The following is a 23,412-nucleotide window of genomic DNA, read 5'->3' as shown; positions in this document are numbered from 1 at the left end:
AGGCAGAAATTACCCTCCTCACCTTGTCCGGAAACTGATCTCCTGCGCCTGGTCTCCCCAGTCCCCTACCATCACCTACATATCCACTGACCCGTAACAAATCATTACCCCTTTCATGAGTCACTACCATCCAGGATTGTAGCAACAAAATCATGTTTCATGACAGAATTTTGACTACATCTCATTGTGCTTGAGGATGTGAGGAATATCCTACCCACTAACCTCCCCTCCTCCTCCCCACTGCCACTCCTATAGTTGTATTCTGCTGTCCACCCAACTTATACAATATCATTGTCTGTCCCTACTTCACTCTTCCCCATGGCTTATATCAATGTATTTGTTTAGCATATACCAATACAGATGAAATACAATCAAGAATACATAAAAGTACATAAATGGACATAAACACAGATAATACATTAAAAACAGATGTTCTATCCTAATCTCCAGTCTCCTTTCACAATCAAGGCTTGTTGGTGTTCACTATCAAAGATTTTGATGAAAAGTGTGTATCATACATCCCAGCACCATCACATACTACAGTCATCTCACAGGCATCTTCTACCCCATCAAAAGCAGAGCCACCTGCGTAAGCAGCCACGGGTCTACCGACTCAACAGTAACCACTGTGGAGCATCCTATGTAGGCATTACCACTGACATCTGTCTCTCCGCGTGAATGACCACAACCAAACTGTGACTGAGAGATAACTGCACCGTCCAGTTGCCAAGTATGCCACCTGAAATGGTATGATGACTTCTATGACTGCTTCACAGCCCATGCCATTAGGATTCTTCCTAGCAACACCAGATTTTCTGAATTATGCAAGTGGAATTTCTCCTTGCAACATATCCTTCATTCCCATAAGCCACCTTCCATCAGCCTCAACCTTTTCTAGTCCCCCTCCTCCATGTGTCTTCTACCCCTTCCCTACTACCACTCCACCCTCACACATGCTGGCTACCCTCTACCCCCCCCTCCCCCCCCCCCCCCTCCGCCCTCCTTTCTGCCACCAGTGCGCCTGCATAGTCCCTTCCACTTCTCTGCTTCCCTCCTCTCCCCCATTTCCACCCTCAGCACAGCCTCCCAACTCTGCACCTAACAGCCCATCATCCCTCTCCCACCACATCCCTGCACACTCCCGTGGGTACCACTCAGCATCTTCCCCCACCCCTAATGTGCTATCAATCCTCCCTCTCACTCTCTGTCTGACAACTCTCTGGTAGCACCATTACCTGCCTCAGCCCCCAGCAAAGAATGCTGCTTGCCCAAGCACCTGAAGACAACAATGGCTGCGTGTGTGTGTTTTTTCCTTCATCTGACAAAAGACCTTGATAGCTTATCCAGAAGTCTACTTTTTAATGTGGCTGTCCACTGCTCAAAAATAATGTTCTATAGACTTTACCTCATTATCTAGGATTCAGATTCCAGTTATGTCTTCACCCAAATTAATATACATGGTAAATCATCTAAAATTTGCACCACAGATATCATGGGAATGGAAGTTACTATTGATGTGCAGTTTTCACAGAATGGATTTGTAGTCAAGGGCTCGTATCGTTAGCCAATAAACAGATTGTAGAAATACTTTGCTTTTGTGCAGACATACAAAAGTAGGGTGGAACCGAACGATGAAAAATGCATGGTGGAATAATGGAAGTTTTATGAAAAGGATAAATTGCTACTTACCATAGTGCAGAGATGTTGAGTCACAGACAAGCACTACAGAAAGACTACTAAACATGTAAGCTTTTGGCCAAAATGCCTTCTTCTGAAATAGATAACATTCACACAAATGCAGCTCATGCGCATTTCAGCACGATCTCTGGCTACCAAGGCCATACTGTAAACAGCTGCACTTGGTGGGAGAACCAGTCTGATTGTGGGGCAAGGAGTGGGAGAGAGCAGAGTACAGGTGGGGGACATTAAAGTGCAGCTCTTTAGAGCATGTAGTGATGTTTGTGATAGCTAGATGCAGTTGGATAGTTAAACACTGGATTGTGGGAGGGTGGGGGGGGGGGGGGGGGGGATGAGAAAAGTAAAGAGGTGGGTGTAGGACAGTGACTAATGAAGGCTGAGGCCAGGAAGCATATGGGAACATAGGATGTATTGTGAGGAGAGTTCCCACCTGTGCTATTCAGAAAAGCTGACATTGATAGGAAGGATTCAGATGTCACACCCTGTTGTGAACCAGTCATTAAAATGAAGAATATTGTGTTGGACAGTGGGCTCAGCAACAGGGTGGTCCAGCTGTTTCTTGGGCACAGTTTGTCGGTGGCCATTCGTACAGACAGACAGCTTGTTGGTTGTCATGTTCACATGGAATGCAGCACAGTGGTTGCAGGTTAGCTTGAAGATCACATGGCTGGTTTCACAGGTAGCCCTGCCTTTGTTGGGATAGGTGATGCTTATGAGTGGAGTGTAGTAGGTGGTGGTGGTCGGAGGATGTGTGGAACAGGTGTTGCATCTAGGTCTATTACATGGATACAAGCCATGAGGTAAGGGATTGGAAGCAAGGGTAGTGAAGGAATGGAAAAGGATATTGTGAACATTTGGTGGGTGGTGGAATACCTCTGTGTGAGAGATGGGGAGGTTAATGTGTAGGGCATTCCTCACTTCGGGCCATGACAAGAGGCAGTCGAAACCCTGGCAGAGAATGTGATTCAGTTACTCTGGTCCTGGGTGGTACAGATTCATGAGGATGATGGTACTTTGGGAGGTAATGGGAGACTGAAGGGACAAGGAAGAGGAGGTCTGTTTCTGTACAAATTGAGAGTTTAATTATGGTCTACGAAGGCCTGTGTGAGACCCTTGGTATATTTCAAGAGGGCCTGCTCATTACTTCAGATGCAATGGCCGTGGCTGGCTATACTGTATGGAAGGGACTTCTTGGTGAGAAATGGGTGGCAGCTGTTGATGTGGAGGTATTGCTGGTGGTTGGTAGGTTTGATATGCATGGAGGTACTGATGTAGCCATCTTTGACGTGAATACCAACATTCAGAAAGGTGGCTTGTTAGGTTGAGGTGGTTCATGTGAAGCGAATGGAGGAGAAGGTATTGAGGTTCTGGAGGAATATTGGCGGATAGGGTGTACTCACCCTAAGTCCAGATCATGAAGATGTACTCAGTGAATCTGAACCAGGTGGGAGTTTGCAATTCTGGGTGGTTAGGAAGTATTACTCTACATGGCCTATGAATAGGTTGGCAAAGGATGGTGTCATGCTGGTGCCCATTGCCATACCCGAGATTTGTTTGTAGGTGATGACTTCAAAGGAGAAGTAATTGTGGGTAGTTTGTTGTGATGACCGAAGGTTGTAGGTTTGGAATCTGTTGGGCATTGGGAATGATAGTTTCCAACAGCAGCTAGGCCATGGGCAACAGGGATGTTTATATAAATGGAGGTGGCATCAATTGTGATGAGCAGGGCACCGTGTGGTAAAGGAACAGGAGTTGCAAAGAGTCAGTGGAGAAGACAGTGTATTTTATGAGGGTAATCCCAAAGGTAAGGTCTTCTATTTTTTATAAATACATAGACATGTTTATTTTTACAATGGTTTACATCAGTTTACAGGTTGAACATTTAGCTATTTTTCGACATAATCACTACTTCTGTCGATGCATTTTTGTAGACGCTGTGGCAGTTTTTGTATGCTCATGTCGTACCAGCTTGCCGTCATGCTGTTCAAAAAGATATGAACCTCTTCTTTCACCTCATCATCAGAGCTGAATCACTTTCTGGCCAAATGTTCTTTTAACCGAGGAAACTGGGTGCCAAGTCAGGGTTATAGGGTGCACCCACCCTATGTTCCACTGAAACTGTTTCAGGAGAGCAACTGTTTGCCAAGCGATGTGTGGCAAGGGTTGTCATGGAGAATGTGTACGCCCTTGCTCAACATTCCTCTTCTCTGGTTCTGAATTGCCTGTTTGAGTTTTTTGAGAGTTTCACAGTACCTGTCAGCATTAATTGTGGTCCCAGTGATTCAGCTCCGACGACGAGGTGAAAGAAGAGGTTCATAACTTTCTGAACAGCGTGGTGGTGAGCTGGTATTACATGGGCATACAAAAAATGCCACAGCGTCTACAAAAATGCATTGACAGAAATTGTGATTGTGTCGAAAAATAGCTAAGTGTTCAAGCTGTAAACTGGTGTAAACCATTGTAGAAATAAACAGGTCCATGTACTTATAAATAGGTGACCTTACTATTGGGATTACCCTTGTATGTAGGACAGTCTACGGGGGTAGAGATCCTTTCAGTAGGGACACAGTAACCAGGCACAATGGGGAATCCTGGGTGGTTGGGTTTATGGACTTTAGGAAGCATGTAGACGGTAGGAGAGCAAGGAGTGGTAGAGGTGAGGAGAGAGATAGTCTCTGGGGTGAGGTTCTGGTATGGATCTATGGATTTGAGGAGAGACTGGAGATCCTGCTGGATTTCTGGAATGGGGTCACTATGGCAGGATTTGTAGGTGGATGACCCTCACAGCTGGTGGAGTCCTTCTGCCAGGCAATCCTTGTGGTTCAAAACATCAGTGGTGATAATAAGCTCGGGATCAGAGTTTAGGTGGTGGATTGCGGTTCTTTCTGCAGATGTAAAATTACCTCGCACATTGAGGGATTTGGGGAATTATGGTGAGGCAAGGTTTGAGGTTAAGAAATCCTGGAAAGTTAAGTACAGTAGCGTAAATAGAGTGTTAGTGGTGTTTTCTGAAGGACTGTAGTGCAAGTCATTTATGAGATATTGTGTTTGGAAAAGTTCACACAGTGACACTTGTACAAAATCTGCAGTAGCTCACAGCAAAGAACTGCACAATTGCATCCCTTGGTTCTGTGAATTCTGACCAGAAACGAGACAATTCACCATCATAGGTTGTGTCCAAAACAACCATCGGCAGTGGCAACTCGTGCCGGTACAGAAAGACTGCTGCACACCCCGTAGCATTACGGCGTAGATGTCTGAGCAAGCTGCAGTAATACGTCATCGCACATCGTCGGGTGTAGTCGGCATGTCCTCGTAGACAGTGTCTTTCGACTTTTCCCACAGAAAAAAAGTCTACTGGCATTAAATCTGGTGAATGGGCTGGCCAAGGAGCAGGTCCTCTGTGTCCAATCCAACAATTTGGAAACAATTCGTGAAGACACTGCTAGTTCTTTGCTTTGTGTACTAGGTACCGGACGGCCGTCATGTTCGTACCACAGCTCCCTCCTAGTCTGCAGAGGAATGACTTCTAGCATCTGTGGAAAATGGTCCGTTAGGACACTGCGATACTTTTGTCAGTTCAGTGTTCCGTCTATGAAAAACAGGCCTGTGAGTTGATGGTACACTATCCCACACCAGACATTTAGACTCTGTGGGTGCTGACATTACACATGGCAAAGCCAACGGGTATTTTAAGCAGACTAATAGTGCATATTTTGGTGGTTTACCAGCCTGTAATTGATAAATGTGGCTTTCTCACTAACCAAAGCAAGTGATACATCTGGAGTATATGTCTTAATGCCAATGTGCAGAAGTTAACATGATTCTCATAATCCTTTCCATGCAGCTCTTTATGCAGAGAGATGTGGTAAGGCTGGACCCTATGTCGCTGGAGAATTCATAGGATCCTTGCCTGACTCATGCCACTTCCTTGTGCTATTGCACAGGAGCTAACATGTGGGTTAACTGCAACAGCAGGAAGAATAGTAATTTTTGCTTCTTCTATCACCACTTGTTTCCTTCTGTTATGTTGTCTAGGTGTTACACTACCATTTCTATCACATACCTGGTTGAAGAGATCAATAAATAATTGCTGAGATGGGTGATGTCTAGTGGTATATCTTGCCGCTTACATGTACGAGAATGAACTGAATTCTTCCTAGACTCTCCATACACTGTGAGTAAGTTGGCCTTATCTGCATCGGTAAATCCTGTTGTCCACTCGTGACGTACTGCTTGGACTGTCATACACTAACTGTCTGTTAAATCATAATCCACTCAAGGAACACACAAGCACACTGTAAGCAAACGTAACAACATTGAACCGAGCAAGTAGGTGCGTTGAATGGCACAAGCAAGTGTTGGTGTGAAAACTTTAAAAAAATAGGATATCTCGTTAATGAGTCACACTAGAATCCTCCAAAAAACACCACTGACATTTTAATTTACCGTACCTTTAGTTTTTTGTTAATGCCAACAGGCATTTTTCCATTTAAAAAATTGCAGAAAAAATACACTCTCTCAGTGTTATTAAAATCTGTTGATTTGTTAACAATATGAGTCCCTGACTACGAAACCGTTCTATAAAAACTGCACATCAATAGCTCTTTCCAATTCCACAATATCTGCAATGCAAGTTTTAGGTGATTCAGCCCATATACCCTGCATACCACCATGAAGTGCATGGCAGGGAGTACATCCTAAAGTACCAGTTAGTAGGGTTTCTTCCTGTTCCGTTCATGTATGGAGTGCAGGAAGAATGACTGTTTATATGTTTCTGTGCATGCTGTAGTGAATCTAATCTTGTCTTCATGATCCCTATGTGAGTGACATGTAGGAGATAGCAGTATTTCCTACAGTCATCGTTGAAAGCCACTACTTGAAACTTTGTAAGCAGGCCTTCTCAGGGCAGTTTACATCTATCTTCAAGGGTTACATACTCAGTGCAAATGTCTTCAACCAGTTCCCATCTAGCACAAAGCAAGATATTGCTGGCAGGAAAAAAAAGAAACTTCAGCAGCCACTACAGCACTACTACAAATTATCTTTTACATATATTTGCAGACTAAAATTATTGTTAACTACATGCAATGAAGCATTGTGCATTGCAAAACTTCATGATGACTTAGTTCTATTTTGTAAATAGGCCCCAGATGAAGGTTACACTTTTGTTTAAAAATGGCCAGTGTGTGTGTGTAAACGTTAAGGAAAATAACTGAGGAACCAGAAGTTTTTTCTTAGTAGCGGCTTTCATACTAATTTAATAGGCTACATTTAGCCAGCAAAATCATAAATAATATGAATTGGTGCAATGGCAGATTATTGTCAGTGTAATGAACAGATGAAGTTTATACAAGTTTCTTGTAATTTCTCAATGTTCATCTTGACTAGTTCCATATCTCTGAAGCCTCTTCATCTACATATGATCTATGGAACATCATGAATGAATGACCAAAGTTGACTTTCTGTTCCTAAATTAAGATGCTGGATATTTTGAAGGGGAAAAAGACCCATATGCCACTGACTATAGTTCAATTGTTCAACTACAAAATCTAAATTCTGGTTTACTTCTTCACGTCAAAATATTCGGCAAATGATTTTGATCACTCTCTGAACCTCCGTTGGCAAAGTTTTGTCTTCCCCTGTATATTTGGTTGCAGTCTATTTTTATTTTGAAATTATATTTTTCTAGGTACTAAACACCAAGAAAGTAGAAGTATGAAAAATTGTACAGTAAAACATCATAAAATAAATGTGTAAACCAAACACAACAAAACTAATGTTAAAGAAACTGGCACACCAAAGGAGACAAAGAAACTATAATGGTAATGCTAGAGTAATCAGCTGGAAAATATTTTACAGCTCGTCTTATTCAATGTTTGGACTTGATGTATGCTTCACTGTGTTGCAGAACTGACAGATGCATTTCCATGTCTCTGAAACCATGAAATGCTATGTCAAACATGGCAAATATTGCGGATGTTCAAATGTATCTCTTTTAAGTTTTTAAAGCAAGGTCTTTTGAATCTGTTTAGTTGCTAATTCTACTTTTCATGCTCAGATAATCTTCTCTCCTCACTGTGAGATTATATCGGTACTTGTTTCAGTGTGCCAGTAAGCTCAACATTACATGGAGACCAATCCTGCAGTGTTCTAGAGGACTGGAAGGAACAGGGCTGCTGAAAAGATGTGGAGATGCTACCCATTCATTGGATCCTAGTTTAACATTCGTACCAACAGTGACATTAAATGGGGTATGTATTTTAAGACTTAGATACATGAACACACTGTAAATATTACTATTATTTAAGATGAAATGCTGTAAACTCAGTTATGTTCACACAGCGAAAGATCAATTGGACACATTTTTGTGGGAGACAATCTTGCACTCAGTTTAGTTTTTACTTGAGCTGTATATTGTGACATATCACTTTGTTAAAGTGATGTGTTGCACAGTGTATTTAGCACTGATGAGTGATGGTCATTGACTGCTGAAGAAAATTTATTTAATGTAGATTGGAATGTGGAGAATGTGCATCGAGCATGGGGTTTCTCGGAATGTGCGCATTGATTGAATAGTAATGGAGACAATGTTGTTACTGAACAGGCCAATGCTGGCAGCAGCTAATGTTTGGTGATATTTGTTCTTAGTGTTTCCTTCAGCTAACGGGTCATCAGAGTTGCACTGGCCTCTGTGGAGGAAGATGGCTATGACATTGCATAAGGAAGTCACGGAACAAAAATAAGTTCGACATAAGAGGGTCTGCTGTGAATTGTGACCCTGTTTATTGTGAATGTATTTGAACTATACTTGTCAAACAGACAGGGTACTGTGTGAAGTTGTTTTCTGAGTGTAAAAAGTTTTTTATGTGGTTTACAAAAGAAGAGAAACATGTCATTTAGTAGCGTGCAGAGAAAGAGTATGTTGTCAGGTTTTCAGCAATCAGCAGCTTGCTGAAAAGCATAAGAAGTCAACGATTTGAGGCATGCATGGTATAGGTGGATACTGATTTGGGGAGAAAGAGAGAGGAAGAGAAATAGAGAGAGGAGGAGGGGGGGGGGGGGGGGGAGGGGAGAGAGAGAGAGAGAGAGAGAGAGAGAGAGAGAGAGAGAGAGAGAGAGAGAGATATAGATTTTCAACTTAAGACATAGGTAACAACAAAGAGGCATTTTGACATTAGCAGCTGAAGCATCCCCAACTCTCTTGTGGTTCCCTTTTTAGGTACTCCACGTCGACGTCTGCTCGTAGATACATATCATCAGTAGGTTTTCTGGCTTTACTTCCTGGCGTGACAGTGATGACTCTCCGATGAGGTGCGGGCCTTGTGTTTTGCTATTACTGTGAGTCTTGTAAATACCGCTTTTATTTAGTAATTTGCCCGGCCAAAACTCTCCCCTCTTATGATTAAGACAGCCTGTGCCACCTTTCAGAGGGAGTGGGGACGTCAGAGAGTCACAAAAGTTCATATTAAGCAGTCTGTAGAACACATAAATGTTCACTACAGTTAGTGTGTTAGTTAATGCCTGCGCTTTCCGCTAGATGGTGGTGACTTACTGCTGAATAGCTTTGGTTCCGTAAAACCTTCACTGATTAGTACTAGGTAAATGAAATAAGTACAACACTCTCGTATTTCACTTTCACTCTATATTCAAGGATTAAGATGGTGATGAATGATGGTCTATTTAAAAGGTTCCTAGCCTGGAGGAATCTAAATAGTCTGCAAATGCCAATATGCACGTGCTCTACGTCCAGATTCGCAACTAATGGCACACGACACTTTCACATGTTAATATCTGAATACCGGTACCTCTGAATTCACTTGTATCAGCAGATAATTTGAGTTTCTGTCATCTATATGTCCGTAAAGTTCCAATCTAGCACTAAAGTCCTAAAATCCCCTTAATACTCCGTTGCTACCAACAGTCAGAGATCGTACACTACATCACTTTTAATCTCCATAATATTCTAACAGTTTATCGTGAATCTTAACACGATAAAGTCCAATCTAATTATTGTCTCGCTGACTGACATGGGTTCCCCACCCTTTAATGAAACAATCAAGGAAAAAAGGCGGCAATAATGACGATCACGCCTTTTTATAGGTTTTTCGTCACAAGAGTTTAACGTCACTGCCTTCTCCATGACGGAGCTTCTGTGGCTTTGCTGTACTTAGATGTTAAACCACTTGCTGATATACTATAATTTTGATCTGCAATTACCAAACTCTGATTCTACACTATTTTCCCCTCTAAAAATTGTATTCTTAATTTTAAATTATTCTTTCTATAGCTTTTATCACTGTAAACTGAACCGAGGTGTTACATTCCTACCTTCCAGCTAATGTATTGCATTACTCGGCCAAAAACTGTCAAAGAGATATCCAGGAAACATTTCAGTTGGTGACTTATTACAGGGTTATTACAAATGATTGAAGCGATTTCACAGCTCTACAATAACTTTATTATTTGAGATATTTTCACAATGCTTTGCGCACACATACAAAAACTCAAAAAGTTTTTTTAGGCATTCACAAATGTTCGATATGTGCCCCTTTAGTGATTTGGCAGACATCAAGCCGATAATCAAGTTCCTCCCACACTCGGCGCAGCATGTCCCCATCAATGAGTTCGAAAGCATCGTTGATGCGAGCTCGCAGTTCTGGCACGTTTCTTGGTAGAGGAGGTTTAAACACTGAATCTTTCACATAACCCCACAGAAAGAAATCGCATGGGGTTAAGTTGGGAGAGCATGGAGGCCATGACATAAATTGCTGATCATGATCTCCACCACGACCGATCCATCGGTTTTCTAATCTCGTGTTTAAGAAATGCCGAACATCATGTTGAAAGATGAAGTCGGCGCTGTCGGTCTCCAGTTGTGGCATGAGCCAATTTTCCAGCATGTCCAGATACATGTGTCCTGTAAAAATTTTTATGCAGAAGAAAAAGGGGCCGTAAACTTTAAACCGTGAGATTACACAAAACACGTTAACTTTTGGTGAATTGCGAATTTGCTGCACGAATGCGTGAGGATTCTCTACCGCCCAGATTCGCACATTGTTTCTGTTCACTTCACCATTAAGAAAAAATGTTGCTTCATCACTGAAAACAAGTTTCTCACTGAATGCATCCTCTTCCATGAGCTGTTGTAACCACGCCGAAAATCCAAATCATTTGACTTTGTCATCGGGTGTCAGGGCTTCTAGCAATTGTAAACGGTAAGGCTTCTGCTTTAGCCTTTTCCATAAGATTTTCCAAACCGTCAGCTGTGGTACGTTTAGCTCCCTGCTTGCTTTATTCGTCAATTTCCGTGGGCTACGCGTGAAACTTGCCCGCACGCGTTCAACCGTTTCTTCGCTCACTGCAGGACGACCCGTTGATTTCCCCTTACAGAGGCATCCAGAAGCTTTAAACTGCCCATACCATCGCCGAATGGCATTAGCAGTTGGTGGATCTTTGTTGAACTTCATCCTGAAGTGTCGTTGCACTGTTATGACTGACTGATGTGATTGCATTTCAAGCACAACATACGCTTTCTCGACTCCTGTCTCCATTTTGTCTCACTGCACTCTCGAGCGCTCTGGCGACAGAAACCTGAAGTGCGGCTTCAGCCGAACAAAACTTTATGAGTTTTTCTACGTATCTGTAGTGTGTCGTGACCATATGTCAATGAATGGAGCTACAGTGAATTTATGAAATCGCTTCAATCATTTGTAATAGCCCTGTACATTAATTGGACTACTACTTCCATACTTTCAGCATATCACATTTTAAATTTTCCTTGGACTCTAGGCTTGTTATGCATCAATAAGAGAGATGATAAAACATACTTATAGCATTCTCCAAGGACCCTAATAGTTTTAGTGTGAACAATTTCATCAGTGGTTGCTAGAACTAATGCTTTCTTCCCAATGCACTGCAATTTGTTATGCAAACAGTGGAAAGTCCTGGATGGAAAAAGGCAATATTATTAAAATGGTAGATTGCTTCTCTTGGAACATGACAATAAAACATAAGGAAGAAGAAAAGGAATACTGTTTCATAGATCTGTAGTGATCACCAGTTACTGTTGGCTGCTGTGTTTATGTAAGCTGTTTAAGAGTTCTCACTCCAGCTGCCAGAGGTACTGGGTTTTGGTTTGTTCTCTGTGTGCAGCGCAGTGTTCCATGACTGTTACAAAGGACACTAGTTTCTTCGCTGTGGTAAACAGCTCCTGTCAGACTCTTCTATAACACTAACTAGTCTCAAATATTATCATGTACCTTCTGTGTTTATTGGTGAATAAGTTTTATTCATTCCTGGAATACTGGAGGATCATGTTTCATACAGCTGGGAGTATGTTGAACACAAAATTATAGTTGTTCAGACAGCTCGTACCTACTTGGACCAACATTGGTGACCCTGATGTGATCAACCTGCATGTTCAGTCTATGTAACCATAAGGAGCAAGACTAACTTTCAAAAACCAATACAGTATTTTCATGAAATGTAACACATACCAGCTGCTGAAGTACCCTCATTATTGTGACTCACTGTGGGACTGCCTCCATGCTGGCCTCGTAATCCTGCATTGTGGTTCAGATATGCAGAAGTGTGCTTTCAATTCACTGGAATAACTGGAATTTGCCTAAATTTGCCTTAGCGGTGATCCAGCTGGATTATCATTATGTGGCTAAAGTCGAATATGTAATAGCTGCACCTCCTGAGTGACATTCCTAAGACAAACTCAAGGCCGAATTACTTTGGAGTGGTTTCTGCCTAAGAAGAAGAGTGCATGCGGCATGTCATACCATGAGAAGATATATGTGACAGAAAAGCAGCACAATATCATAGGTACTTGCACAGAAAAGTCAATGCAGACACTGTAGCTGATACCATGCTGTGTACTGTGTGGTGTAGCCAACTTCCAGCCCACCTAAATGAACATTTGTACACATGCCGGTTGATATGAGTCTCCCTACTGGATTAATTTGTTACTGAGTTGTATTTATTTATTTTTTTAATAGAAATTTTAGGATCAGAAAAAGTGAAATTTAATACATTTTGTTAAGTGCACACATTAGGATCATGTTCATGAATATAGTAGAAAACATAACAGCAAACCTACATGTAATATCATCATTATTATTAATGAAATAATGCAATGGTGCTGAAAGTGTAATATTGGTTTACGTCTTTGCAAATTCCAAATTAATACCAATGCTCCGGATATTTACAGCAAATTTTAAAACTCCCCATTTCTCCAGAGGGACAGGAGCACTTAGTTTTCTTTCTATTTGACCATTGTTCATGTCATTCCATACTTTTTTGCAAAATTTCTAGCTGTAATGGATTTGACTTTATATCTTCAATAACTGTAGCAAAAGGTGGGTATTTAGGAGAGATGTCCATCACCTACTGCACTACGAGCAGACTGACAATGAAAATAAAGAAAGCACAGCAAGGCAGCAGTGGTTTTCGTAGCAGAATGAAATCGCACCATAACCATTGCAGCTGTTGTGCCTTGTCAGATGCCTTGTCATCTCCGTAATTGAATACTATTTCAGCTTGCGACGTGTTTCAGTGACTTGAAAAAAATATTTTTGTTGTAATATTTTGTTAGAATGGAAATCATGATTATAGAAATACTGTTATTTTATATTACAGCACAGCTTAAAAGGGCTAAGACACAAAGGAATTACAGATATTGGTTACAAGTGAGCACTGATTACATGGAAGGAGAAAGTTGAACAGGGCCGGAATTGAAACCATTGATTCAATCAGTACCTGGTCGCAGCCAATGTCTGTAATTCCTATGTGTCTTAATTCGTAGTGGCTGCTGCATCAAAACAATGTCTGTTCTTTTGGACATGTCAGAAAGTACAAACACCACATATATTTAAAAGGGTTAAATTGATAAAGGGCTTCTGGCGTAGGAAGTCTCCCTCATTCTGCCAACGGCCTCATCAAAGAGGGCGCGGGAGCAGACAGAGGTTCAGGTACTCTCTCATCTTTGGGGTGGGGAAACTGCCCCTAAAGATTGAAGAAACAACAATGATTAATGGCATGAGGATTCAGAAGGCAATGGAAAATACCCATAATGTGTATCCACAGTACATATGACCTGTAACTGAAAAAGTGACATGATGATCTCTCCATTGGCAAAAGAGTCAGAAATACTGCCCCATTTCTGGGAGATCTCTGGGAGGGGAGTGTCAAGGGGAGATGACCATAAGAAAAAGATTGAATAACCAATGAAAGTATAACATTCTATGGGTCGGGGCATGGCATGTCAGAAGTTTGAACGTGGTAGGGAAGCTAGAAAATCTGCAAAGGAAAACATAAAGCCTCATTCTAAAAATAGTAGGGGTCATTGAAGTGAAATGGAAAGAAGACATGGAAAGAAGATAAGGATTCCTGATCAAATGGTTATACCATAATATCAACAGCAGCAGAGAATTGTATAACAGGAGTAGGATTTGTTATGAATAGGAAGGTAGGACAGAGAGCGTGTTTTCGTGAGCTGTTCAGTGACAGGGGTTATTCTTATCAGAATTGACAGCAACCAACACAGACAATGATAGTTGAAATACATGTCAATGTAGCAAGCTGAAGATGAAGCGATAGAGCAAGTATATGAGGATATTGAAAGGGTTATACAGTATGTAAAGGGAGATGAAAACGAAATAGTCATGGGGGATGGAATGAAGTTGTAGGGAGAAAAGTAGAAGAAAAGGTATAGGAGAATATGGGCTTGGGACAAGGAAGGAGAGAGAAGAGAGACTGATTGAGTTCTCCAATAAATTTCAGGTAGTAATAGTGAATACCCTGTTCAAGAATCACGAGAGGAGGAGGTATACTTGAAAAAGGGTGGGTGATACAGGAATATTTCTGTTACATTACATCATGATCAGACAGAGATTCCGAAATCAGATACTGGATTGTAAAGCATACCCAGGAGCAGATATAGACTCAGATCATGATGTAGTAGTGATGAAGAGTAGACTGAAGTTTAAGAGATTAGTCGGGAAGAATCAATATGCAAAGAAGTGGGATACAGAAGTACTAAGGAATGATGAGGTATGCTTGAAGTTCTCTGTGGCTATATATTCAGCAATAAGGAACAGCACAGTAGGCAGTACAATTGAGGAGGGATGGACATCTCTAAGAATGACAACCATAGAAGTTGGAAAGAAAAACATGGGTACAGGGGAGGTAACTGGAAAGAAACCATTGGTAGCAAAAGAAATACGAAAGAAGGAAGTACAAAAATGATCAGGGACACTAAGGAATAGAGACATACAAGTCATTAAGCCGTGTTGAGTGGCTGTGCGGTTAGAGGCGTCACGTCACGAATTGCGCGGCCCCTCCTGCCGGAGGTTAGAGTCCTCCCTCGGGGATGGGTGTGTGTATTGTCCTTAGCATAAGTTAGTTTAAGTAGGGCCTGATGACCTTAGCAGTTTGGTGCCTTAGGAATTCACACACATTTGAACATTTGAACAAGTCATTTAGGAATGAAATAAACAGGAGGTGCATGGAAGCTAAAGTGAAATTGCTGCATGTAAAATGTGAACAAAATAAAAAGAAGTGATTGTCAGAAGGACAAGCAACGGTGGTAACATTAAGAGTGCAATGGGAATTCCACTGTTAAATGAAGTGGAGAGAGTGGATAGGTGGGAAGAGTACGTTGAAGGCCTCTATGAGGGGGAACATTTGTCTGATGTGATGGAAGAAGGAGGAGTCCGTTTAGAAGAGAAAGAGGATCAAGTATTAGAATCAGAATTTAAAAGAGCTTTATGGAGGACTTAAGATCAAATATGGCAGAAGGGATAGCTAACATTCCATCAGAATTTTTAAAATCATTGGGGAAAGTGGCAACAAAACTACTATTAATGTTGGTATGTAGAATGTATGAGTCTGGCAACATACCATCTGCTTTCAGAGAAAAATGTCATTCACACAGTTCCAATGGCTGCAAGAGCTGACAAGTGTAAGAATTATCACATGATGAGCTTAACAGCTCATGCGTCCAAGTTACTGAAAAGAATAATACACAGAAGAATGGAAAAGAAAACTGAGGATGTGTTAGATGTCGATCAGTTTGGCTTTAGGAAAGCTAAAGTCACCAGAGAGGGAATTCTGCCATTGCAATTGATAATAGAAGCAAGACTAAAGAAAAATCAGGACACCTTCATAGGATTTGTCCAACTGGAAAAAGCATTTGATAATGTAAAATGGTGCAAAATGTTTTAAATTCTGAGGAAAATAGTGGTAAGTTATAGGGAGAGATGGTTAATATTCAGTACTTAGAAGAGCCAAGAGGGAATAACAAGAGTGGACAACCAAGAATGAAGCCCTCAGATTAAAAATGGCTGTAAGACGGGGATGTAGTCTTTTACCCCTACTGTTCAATCTATACATTGAAGAAGCAATGATGGAAACAAAAGAAAGTTTCAGGAATGGGATTAAAATTCAAGGTGAAAGGATATCACTGATACAATTCACTGATGACATTGCTACCCTGTGTGAAAATGAAAAAGGATTATAAGATCTGCTGAATCAAATGAACAATCTAATGAGTACAGAATATGGATTGAGAGTAAAATGAAGAAAGACAAAAGTAGTGAGAAGTAGCAAAAATGAGAACAGCAAGGAACTTAACATTAGGATTGATGGTCACAAAGTAGACATAGTTAAGGAACTCTACTACCTAGGTTTCAAAATAACCAGTGACAGATGGAGCGAGGAGGATATCAAAAGCAGACTAGGAAAAAGGGCATGCCTGGTCGAGAAGTTTAGTAGTAACAAACATAGGCCTTAATTTGAGGAAGAAATTTCTGAGAATATATGTTTGGAGCACAGAATAGCATTGTATTGTAGTGAAACATGGACTGGGGAAATCAGAACAGAAGAGAATTGAAGCATTTGAGATGTGGTGCTACAGAAGAATGTTGAAAATTTGGTGAACTGATATGAGGAGTTTCCGCGCAGGATTGGAGAGAAACTGTGGAGGACAACAGAGTTTGGAATACATTCAGCAAATAATTGAAGATGTAGGTTGCAAGTGCTACTCTGAGATGAAAAGGTTGGCATAGGGGAGGGATTTGCAGCAGGCTGCATCAAACCAGTCAGAAGACTGATGAATCAAAAGAAAAAAAAAAGTTTAACACATTATTTCTTTTACTACTTCTGCTGTTGGCAACAACAACTCATAGATTGTTTCGCATACCCTTGTGAGGTCAACGTAGAAAGTTTATCAGTCGGCTAGAAGCCAGCAGAGATGTCTAGTAACTAATTACATTGGCATAAACACACACATTTAGAAAGTGTCCATAGTGATTGAATCGAGACCCCCAGATCAGCCTAGATGATTCTAAAGTAATGGAAAAGTTAAAATCTGCTTCATATGACCATCTGTGTTAACTGAAATTTACATACGTTAGATATATTCTGATATATTGTAATTGTAGCTAATTAAGCATGTGGATTATGTAACTTTCATAATAAGTACTCCAACTACCTTTGTTGTTCAAAAAATAATATTGAAACCCTCTTAGTAGTTTGTAAAAGAACTGAAAATGATCTATAAGAGAAGTATGAGTACAGAAATGCTCTTCCCTCACATCCTGATGATTTTGTGCACATATGGGTACCGAAGCTGTTATGTAAATAGGATAGTAAATTTTAGTGGTGTCAAGAGCTTTAAATATTTCTCTGTGGCAGTCAGTTTGCTCTCAGGATTTTTACCATTTGTGTATACAAAAAACTTAATATCTAAGTTACTGCTTGAGAGATGCCACATTTTAAGGTTATGACATACAGAATGAAGGTATCACTGTATCTTTAAAGCTAGTCAAACTGTGGAAAATCCATGATAAAATCACAGTATGAATGTTAGTGAAACTAATAAATATTTGAAATTATAATATAATTGGATAGACAGGAAATCGAGAGAAAACAGATATAAAAGATATAGAAATGCAAAAATCAAACGATGGAAACTCCAGGTAGCAATTTCCACAATATTAGGAAATGGATAGATTGCTACTTACTGTAAATATGAGACTTTCAGTTGCAGCTACACACAATGAAATGGCTTGAGCCACGTGACCAGCATCACTGCTGGTCATGTGGGTATGAGGCATGATTGTTTCTGTGAATGTGTGTGTGTGTGTGTGTGTGTGTGTGTGTGTGTGTGTGTGTGTGTGTGTGTGTTTTCTTTTCTAAAGAAGGTTTATGCCAAAAGTTAAATGTGTAACAATCTTTCCATTGTGCCTGTCTGCAACTGAACACATTGCCTATTATGAGGAGCAATCTGTCCTTTTCCTAATATAGTAGATATGGAAATGTGCTAGCCTCCAGAGTCAGTGGCTCCTTCTTCTCACCTAAGGGTTGAAGGGAAAGAAACAGGGATGAAAGCAAAGGACTGATGAGGTTTAGGAAATGGCGAGACTTACGGAAGAGTCACACAGCACCTCGGGCGACCAAAACTTACCAGATGGGATGAGATGGAAAGACATTGATACATGCACAACGTAAATGCACGCATGGCCACTGTGGTCGCACTGGGGGAGAGTAGTAACCGTGCTTGGGGTGGTTGTTGGGGTTACAGAAGAGGTGTGGAAGACAGGTAGGGGTGGAGGAAGGTAGTGCTGCCTGTCAGAATGTGGAGGGTCACTGCAGGGTGGGACGGTGATCTACTAGGTGCTGCGTCAGGAAGCTACGGTGGAGGTAAAGGGGAGAGGAGAGAAGCATTAGGGAGTGTGGAGGTGTGCTGGGGGGACAGGAGGCATGTGTGAGGCTGGAGTGGGAGCAGGGCAAATGATAGGATGGGGACTGGTGAAGGCTGAGGCTAGGAGGGTTGAGGGAATGAATCGCGTCATGCAGAACTGGTCTACATCTGACAGTAAATTTCACTTGTTAGCTCCGTGAGCAACACTGTTTGTCCACCATATGTCTGGGCCTGGTGACTAGCAGGTTTGGTAGGGGTCTGTTGCAGTACAGTGGAGAAGCCTCTCTAGCAGTATGTCCAGCAAGCTAGCAGGAGCATCTCTGCATCTAATAGCAAAAGTAAAAGGATCCCCAAAAAGCCCTGTAGCATTCCTCCTAATCATCCTTCAGGTTGAGGACACCTTTACCCTTTCACCTTACTGGAGAGTATCAACTGGCTTGGAAGCTGAGAGTAGTGAACAGTAACACACTGAGATATTAGTAAGGTAGTACACAGCTCATAGATAGTATGTGATAGTTATTTCATTTGACAATTTACAGAGCCTGATTATATATTATCCTTCCCTATATGCTCCCCCCCCCCCCCCCCCCTCATTTCCTGGCCCAAATCCTGTCCCCTCCCCCCATCCCCAGCTCCTTACGTGTGTGTGTGTGTGTGTGTGTGTGTGTGTGTGTGTGTGTGTGTGTGTGTATCTCCTTAAGTGTTGTTTCTTAAAGAAAAATGATGATATATGTTGTCTTCCAGAGCCAAGGTAACCAGACCGCCATACTTAATGATTTTTGGAGGGAAGTCTGTGGAATTTTTCCAGTAAGTATAATGTTTGTTGTTAATTATGTTTATTATAAAATCTTTTTTCATACTTTTGCCTTTACTCAGTGAAAGACAAACTATGTCAGAATTACAGCCTCACTGGAAACTAAGCTTTTAGGCATTTTACTGCAGATGAAAAGCATACAAGAGATTTAAAAAAAAAAAAAAAAACCTCACAACTCTTTCAAAAGATGTTGTTCATCTCACTCCTCTGCAGTTATATATTTATATATTACCAGCAGAAATTTGAAAACATGAAAGCACTTAAATAAAAAACATGATGTCCTTGTATATAATACAAGATATAAAGTGAAGAAATTTTGTACAGCCTGTATGGACATGAATATTTTAAAAAATGTGTACTACAACTTGTCCTATGGAGATATCCAAACCATCTACAAAAAATGTGATTTCTGCACCTTGATCATTTGTTAACAATATAAATTCATTCTAATTAGCTTATTACTTCTACTCAAACTCAGAATTTTAATAGCATTTAAAATACAAGCCACTCAGAAAGCATAAAGTTAAAAAAAACTACTACCACTGCAATTAGAGTGTAATATATTGTATTTTATTTATTTCTTTAGTTAAATATCAGTCATCAGTACTTTATTTCTCAGGTAACTTGAAGAGGGCTCTCTCTCTCTCTCTCTCTCTCTCTCTCTCTCTCTCTCTCTCTCTCTGTGTGTGTGTGTGTGTGTGTGTGTGTGTGTGTGTGTGTGTGTGTGTGGGTGCGCGCGTGCAGAATTTTTAAAGATATTTTGAGTGTTGTGCTGAAATACTTGACATAGAAGGATACAAATTGCTGGTGCTCATTTTCATTCAATCACCTCCAGAGATATGCATGAGTAGAGGTATGCATTAAAAAATTAAAACGCATCAAAAGAAAGCAAGTCACAGAAATCTAATCTGGACACAGTATTGTAAATGAACTACCACTACACTCACTGAATGTAACTTATTAAAATTACACTCCTGGAAATGGAAAAAAGAACACATTGACACCGGTGTGTCAGACCCACCATACTTGCTCCGGACACTGCGAGAGGGCTGTACAAGCAATGATCACACGCACGGCACAGCGGACACACCAGGAACCGCGGTGTTGGCCGTCGAATGGCGCTAGCTGCGCAGCATTTGTGCACCGCCGCCGTCAGTGTCAGCCAGTTTGCCGTGGCATACGGAGCTCCATCGCAGTCTTTAACACTGGTAGCATGCCGCGACAGCATGGACGTGAACCGTATGTGCAGTTGACGGACTTTGAGCGAGGGCGTATAGTGGGCATGCGGGAGGCCGGGTGGACGTACCGCCGAATTGCTCAACACGTGGGGTGTGAGGTCTCCACAGTACATCGATGTTGTCGCCTGTGGTCAGCGGAAGGTGCACATGCCCGTCGACCTGGGACCGGACCGCAGCGACGCACGGATGCACGCCAAGACCGTAGGATCCTACGCAGTGCTGTAGGGGACCGCACCGCCATTTCCCAGCAAATTAGGGACACTGTTGCTCCTGGGGTATCGGCGAGGACCATTCGCAACCGTCTCCATGAAGCTGGGCTACGGTCCCGCACACTGTTAGGCCGTCTTCCGCTCACGCCCCAACATCGTGCAGCCCGCCTCCAGTGGTGTCGCTACAGGCGTGAATGGAGGGACGAATGGAGACGTGTCGTCTTCAGCGATGAGAGTCGCTTCTGCCTTGGTGCCAATGATGGTCGTATGCGTGTTTGGTGCCGTGCAGGTGAGCGCCACAATCAGGACTGCATACGACCGAGGCACACAGGGCCAACACCCGGCATCATGGTGTGGGGAGCGATCTCCTACACTGGTCGTACACCACTGGTGATCGTCGAGGGGACACTGAATAGTGCACGGTACATCCAAACTGTCATCGAACTCATCGTTCTACCATTCCTAGACCGGCAAGGGAACTTGCTGTTCCAACAGGACAATGCACGTCCGCATGTATCCCGTGCCACCCAACGTGCTCTAGAAGGTGTAAGTCAACTACCCTGGCCAGCAAGATCTCCGGATCTGTCCCCCATTGAGCATGTTTGGGACTGGATGAAGCGTCGTCTCACGCGGTCTGCACGTCCAGCACGAACGCTGGTCCAACTGAGGCGCCAGGTTCAAATGGCATGGCAAGCCATTCCACAGGACTTCATCCAGCATCTCTACGATCGTCTCCATGGGAGAATAGCAGCCTGCATTGCTGCGAAAGGTGGATATACACTGTACTAGTGCCGACATTGTGCATGCTCTGTTGCCTGTGTCTATGTGCCTGTGGTTCTGTCAGTGTGATCATGTGATGTATCTGACCCCAGGAATGTGTCAATAAAGTTTCCCCTTCCTGGGACAATGAATTCACGGTGTTCTTATTTCAATTTCCAGGAGTGTAGTTGCACTTTACTATGACTGTAACCTACATTGAATGATACAAGTTAACTGTTACCAGTCACTGTTCATTTATTTTGACAATGTGTTTCAAAGGTTTGAAATGCCATCTTGAGGTGGTTTTACATTGATAGTAAAAGGAAATTTAGAGGGTGAGATGTGTTTTCTGCAGCGACACTTGCGCACGGACACTCTGTATGTGTTAAACAGTTGATGCAGGTGGTGTTTGATGAAGGTTGATGTAGAGCTGATTAGTGAGACATTTCATGTGGTATGGCAACATGTCTGCAAGACATCATTTCAGTGTGTGATCGTGGATGAGCAGTTGGATGGCTTGAAGCCAGTGAAGTTGTCACTACTATGGCCACAGTAAAGGATGTGTCTAAAAGTGTCATCTTGCAATTAAAAAATGCTGCAGAAGGTGGAAATACTATGTGAAAGCATATTGTTTGTCATAAATGGACCACCACACTGCAAGAGGATCAATAAGTAGCCCAAGTGGCAAAGAGAAACAGATATCTCACTTCTAGGCAGATCGCTGGAGACCTCGCATCTGCTACCAGTACATTTGTCTCTGCCAGAACTGTTTCAAAGTTATAAAATCAGGCTGCTTTTATGCTCAGAAGCCTGTTGAATTCATCCAACTTCAACCACATCATTGTCAAGAAAGAATTTATTGGCACAGAGACATGTTGGTTGGGGTCAGCAACAGTGGTCCAGAGTGACGTTCTCCAGTGAATGCCACCTCACTTTAGGGTAGGAAGGACAAAAAGAAATCAAGTTTTAAGAGAGGTTAGGATTGAAACAAACCTTCAGTTTGAGAAAAAAACAAAAAACACATAATTCTAGCTTATTACATCAGCAGAAACAGCTGTTGGTTAAGAATTTTAAAATCAGCAGAAATTTCAACTATACCCAATTTTAAAGCACTTATGTGAAATGTCAGCTATCATTATTGCATCAAAATATTCGAGGACTGACAAATAAAATTAATCAATTAATTATCTGCATAGATTAATTAGAATCCTCAAACCCAGCTGACATAATCTGCCTCTCTGAACCTCACGTGACCACTGGTATAGAACTTTTAAGTGTTACAGGACTTAGGTTGGCATCTCACTTTTGTAGAGCAGAAATAGAGAAGTTGCCACATTCATCAGGAACTGTCATAAATTTAAGAAGATAGACATTCATAAATTTTGCCTAGAACAGCATATGGAAGCATGTGCAACAAAAGTAGAATTTCACAAAAAATCCTTCATAATATTAAGTGTATATTGAGTACCTGCAGGTAACTTTAATCTGTTCATCAACCATGTTGAAGCTGTACTGGCCCATTTAACAACCAAAAACAAAAAAAATAGTAGTTGCTGATGACTTCAATGTAGATTTCCTTAAAGACTCTCCCAATAAGAACTTATTTGAGTTAGTAACACTATCACTCAACTTAATTCCCACTGTAAAGTTCCCCACTAGGATAGCCACTTGCTCACAAACAGCCATTGATAACATCTTATAGAAAAGTCCAATGAACAAAATTATATTACAAAATCAATAGTCAATGGCCTCTCAGACCATCACATGCAGTTCCTTCCGTTAAATGTTAATACTGAACAGGATATAAAATCTGTTAAATCTAAGCTCAAGAGGGTAATCAATAAGCCAAAAATTGATTATTTTAGGACACTCCTCCGAGAAATTCACTGGAGTGATGTTTACAGTGCTCATGGTATGAATGAAAAATATAACACTTTTGCCAATAAAGTGCTTACCTTATTTGACCACTGTTTGACCCTACAA

The 23,412-nt window shown here is 41.5% G+C and overlaps 1 protein-coding gene across 1 annotated transcript in view; it reads left to right on the top strand.

The window, feature by feature from the left end:
* The window catches only part of LOC124551132 (gamma-interferon-inducible lysosomal thiol reductase-like), a 76,799-nt gene that overhangs the window by 42,558 nt on the left and 10,829 nt on the right, over positions 1-23,412 (top strand). Inside the window, exons 4-5 of the mRNA XM_047126093.1 lie at positions 7,806-7,952; positions 19,154-19,216. Coding sequence (XP_046982049.1) covers positions 7,806-7,952; positions 19,154-19,216 — 210 coding nt within the window. The remainder of the gene's footprint in view (positions 1-7,805; positions 7,953-19,153; positions 19,217-23,412) is intronic.

The sequence above is a fragment of the Schistocerca americana genome, chromosome 9, assembly GCF_021461395.2.
Source record: "Schistocerca americana isolate TAMUIC-IGC-003095 chromosome 9, iqSchAmer2.1, whole genome shotgun sequence".
Lineage (NCBI taxonomy): Eukaryota > Metazoa > Arthropoda > Insecta > Orthoptera > Acrididae > Schistocerca > Schistocerca americana.
The sequence above is the reverse complement of the archived record's forward strand: the minus strand, read 5'-3'. Positions and strand labels throughout refer to the sequence as shown.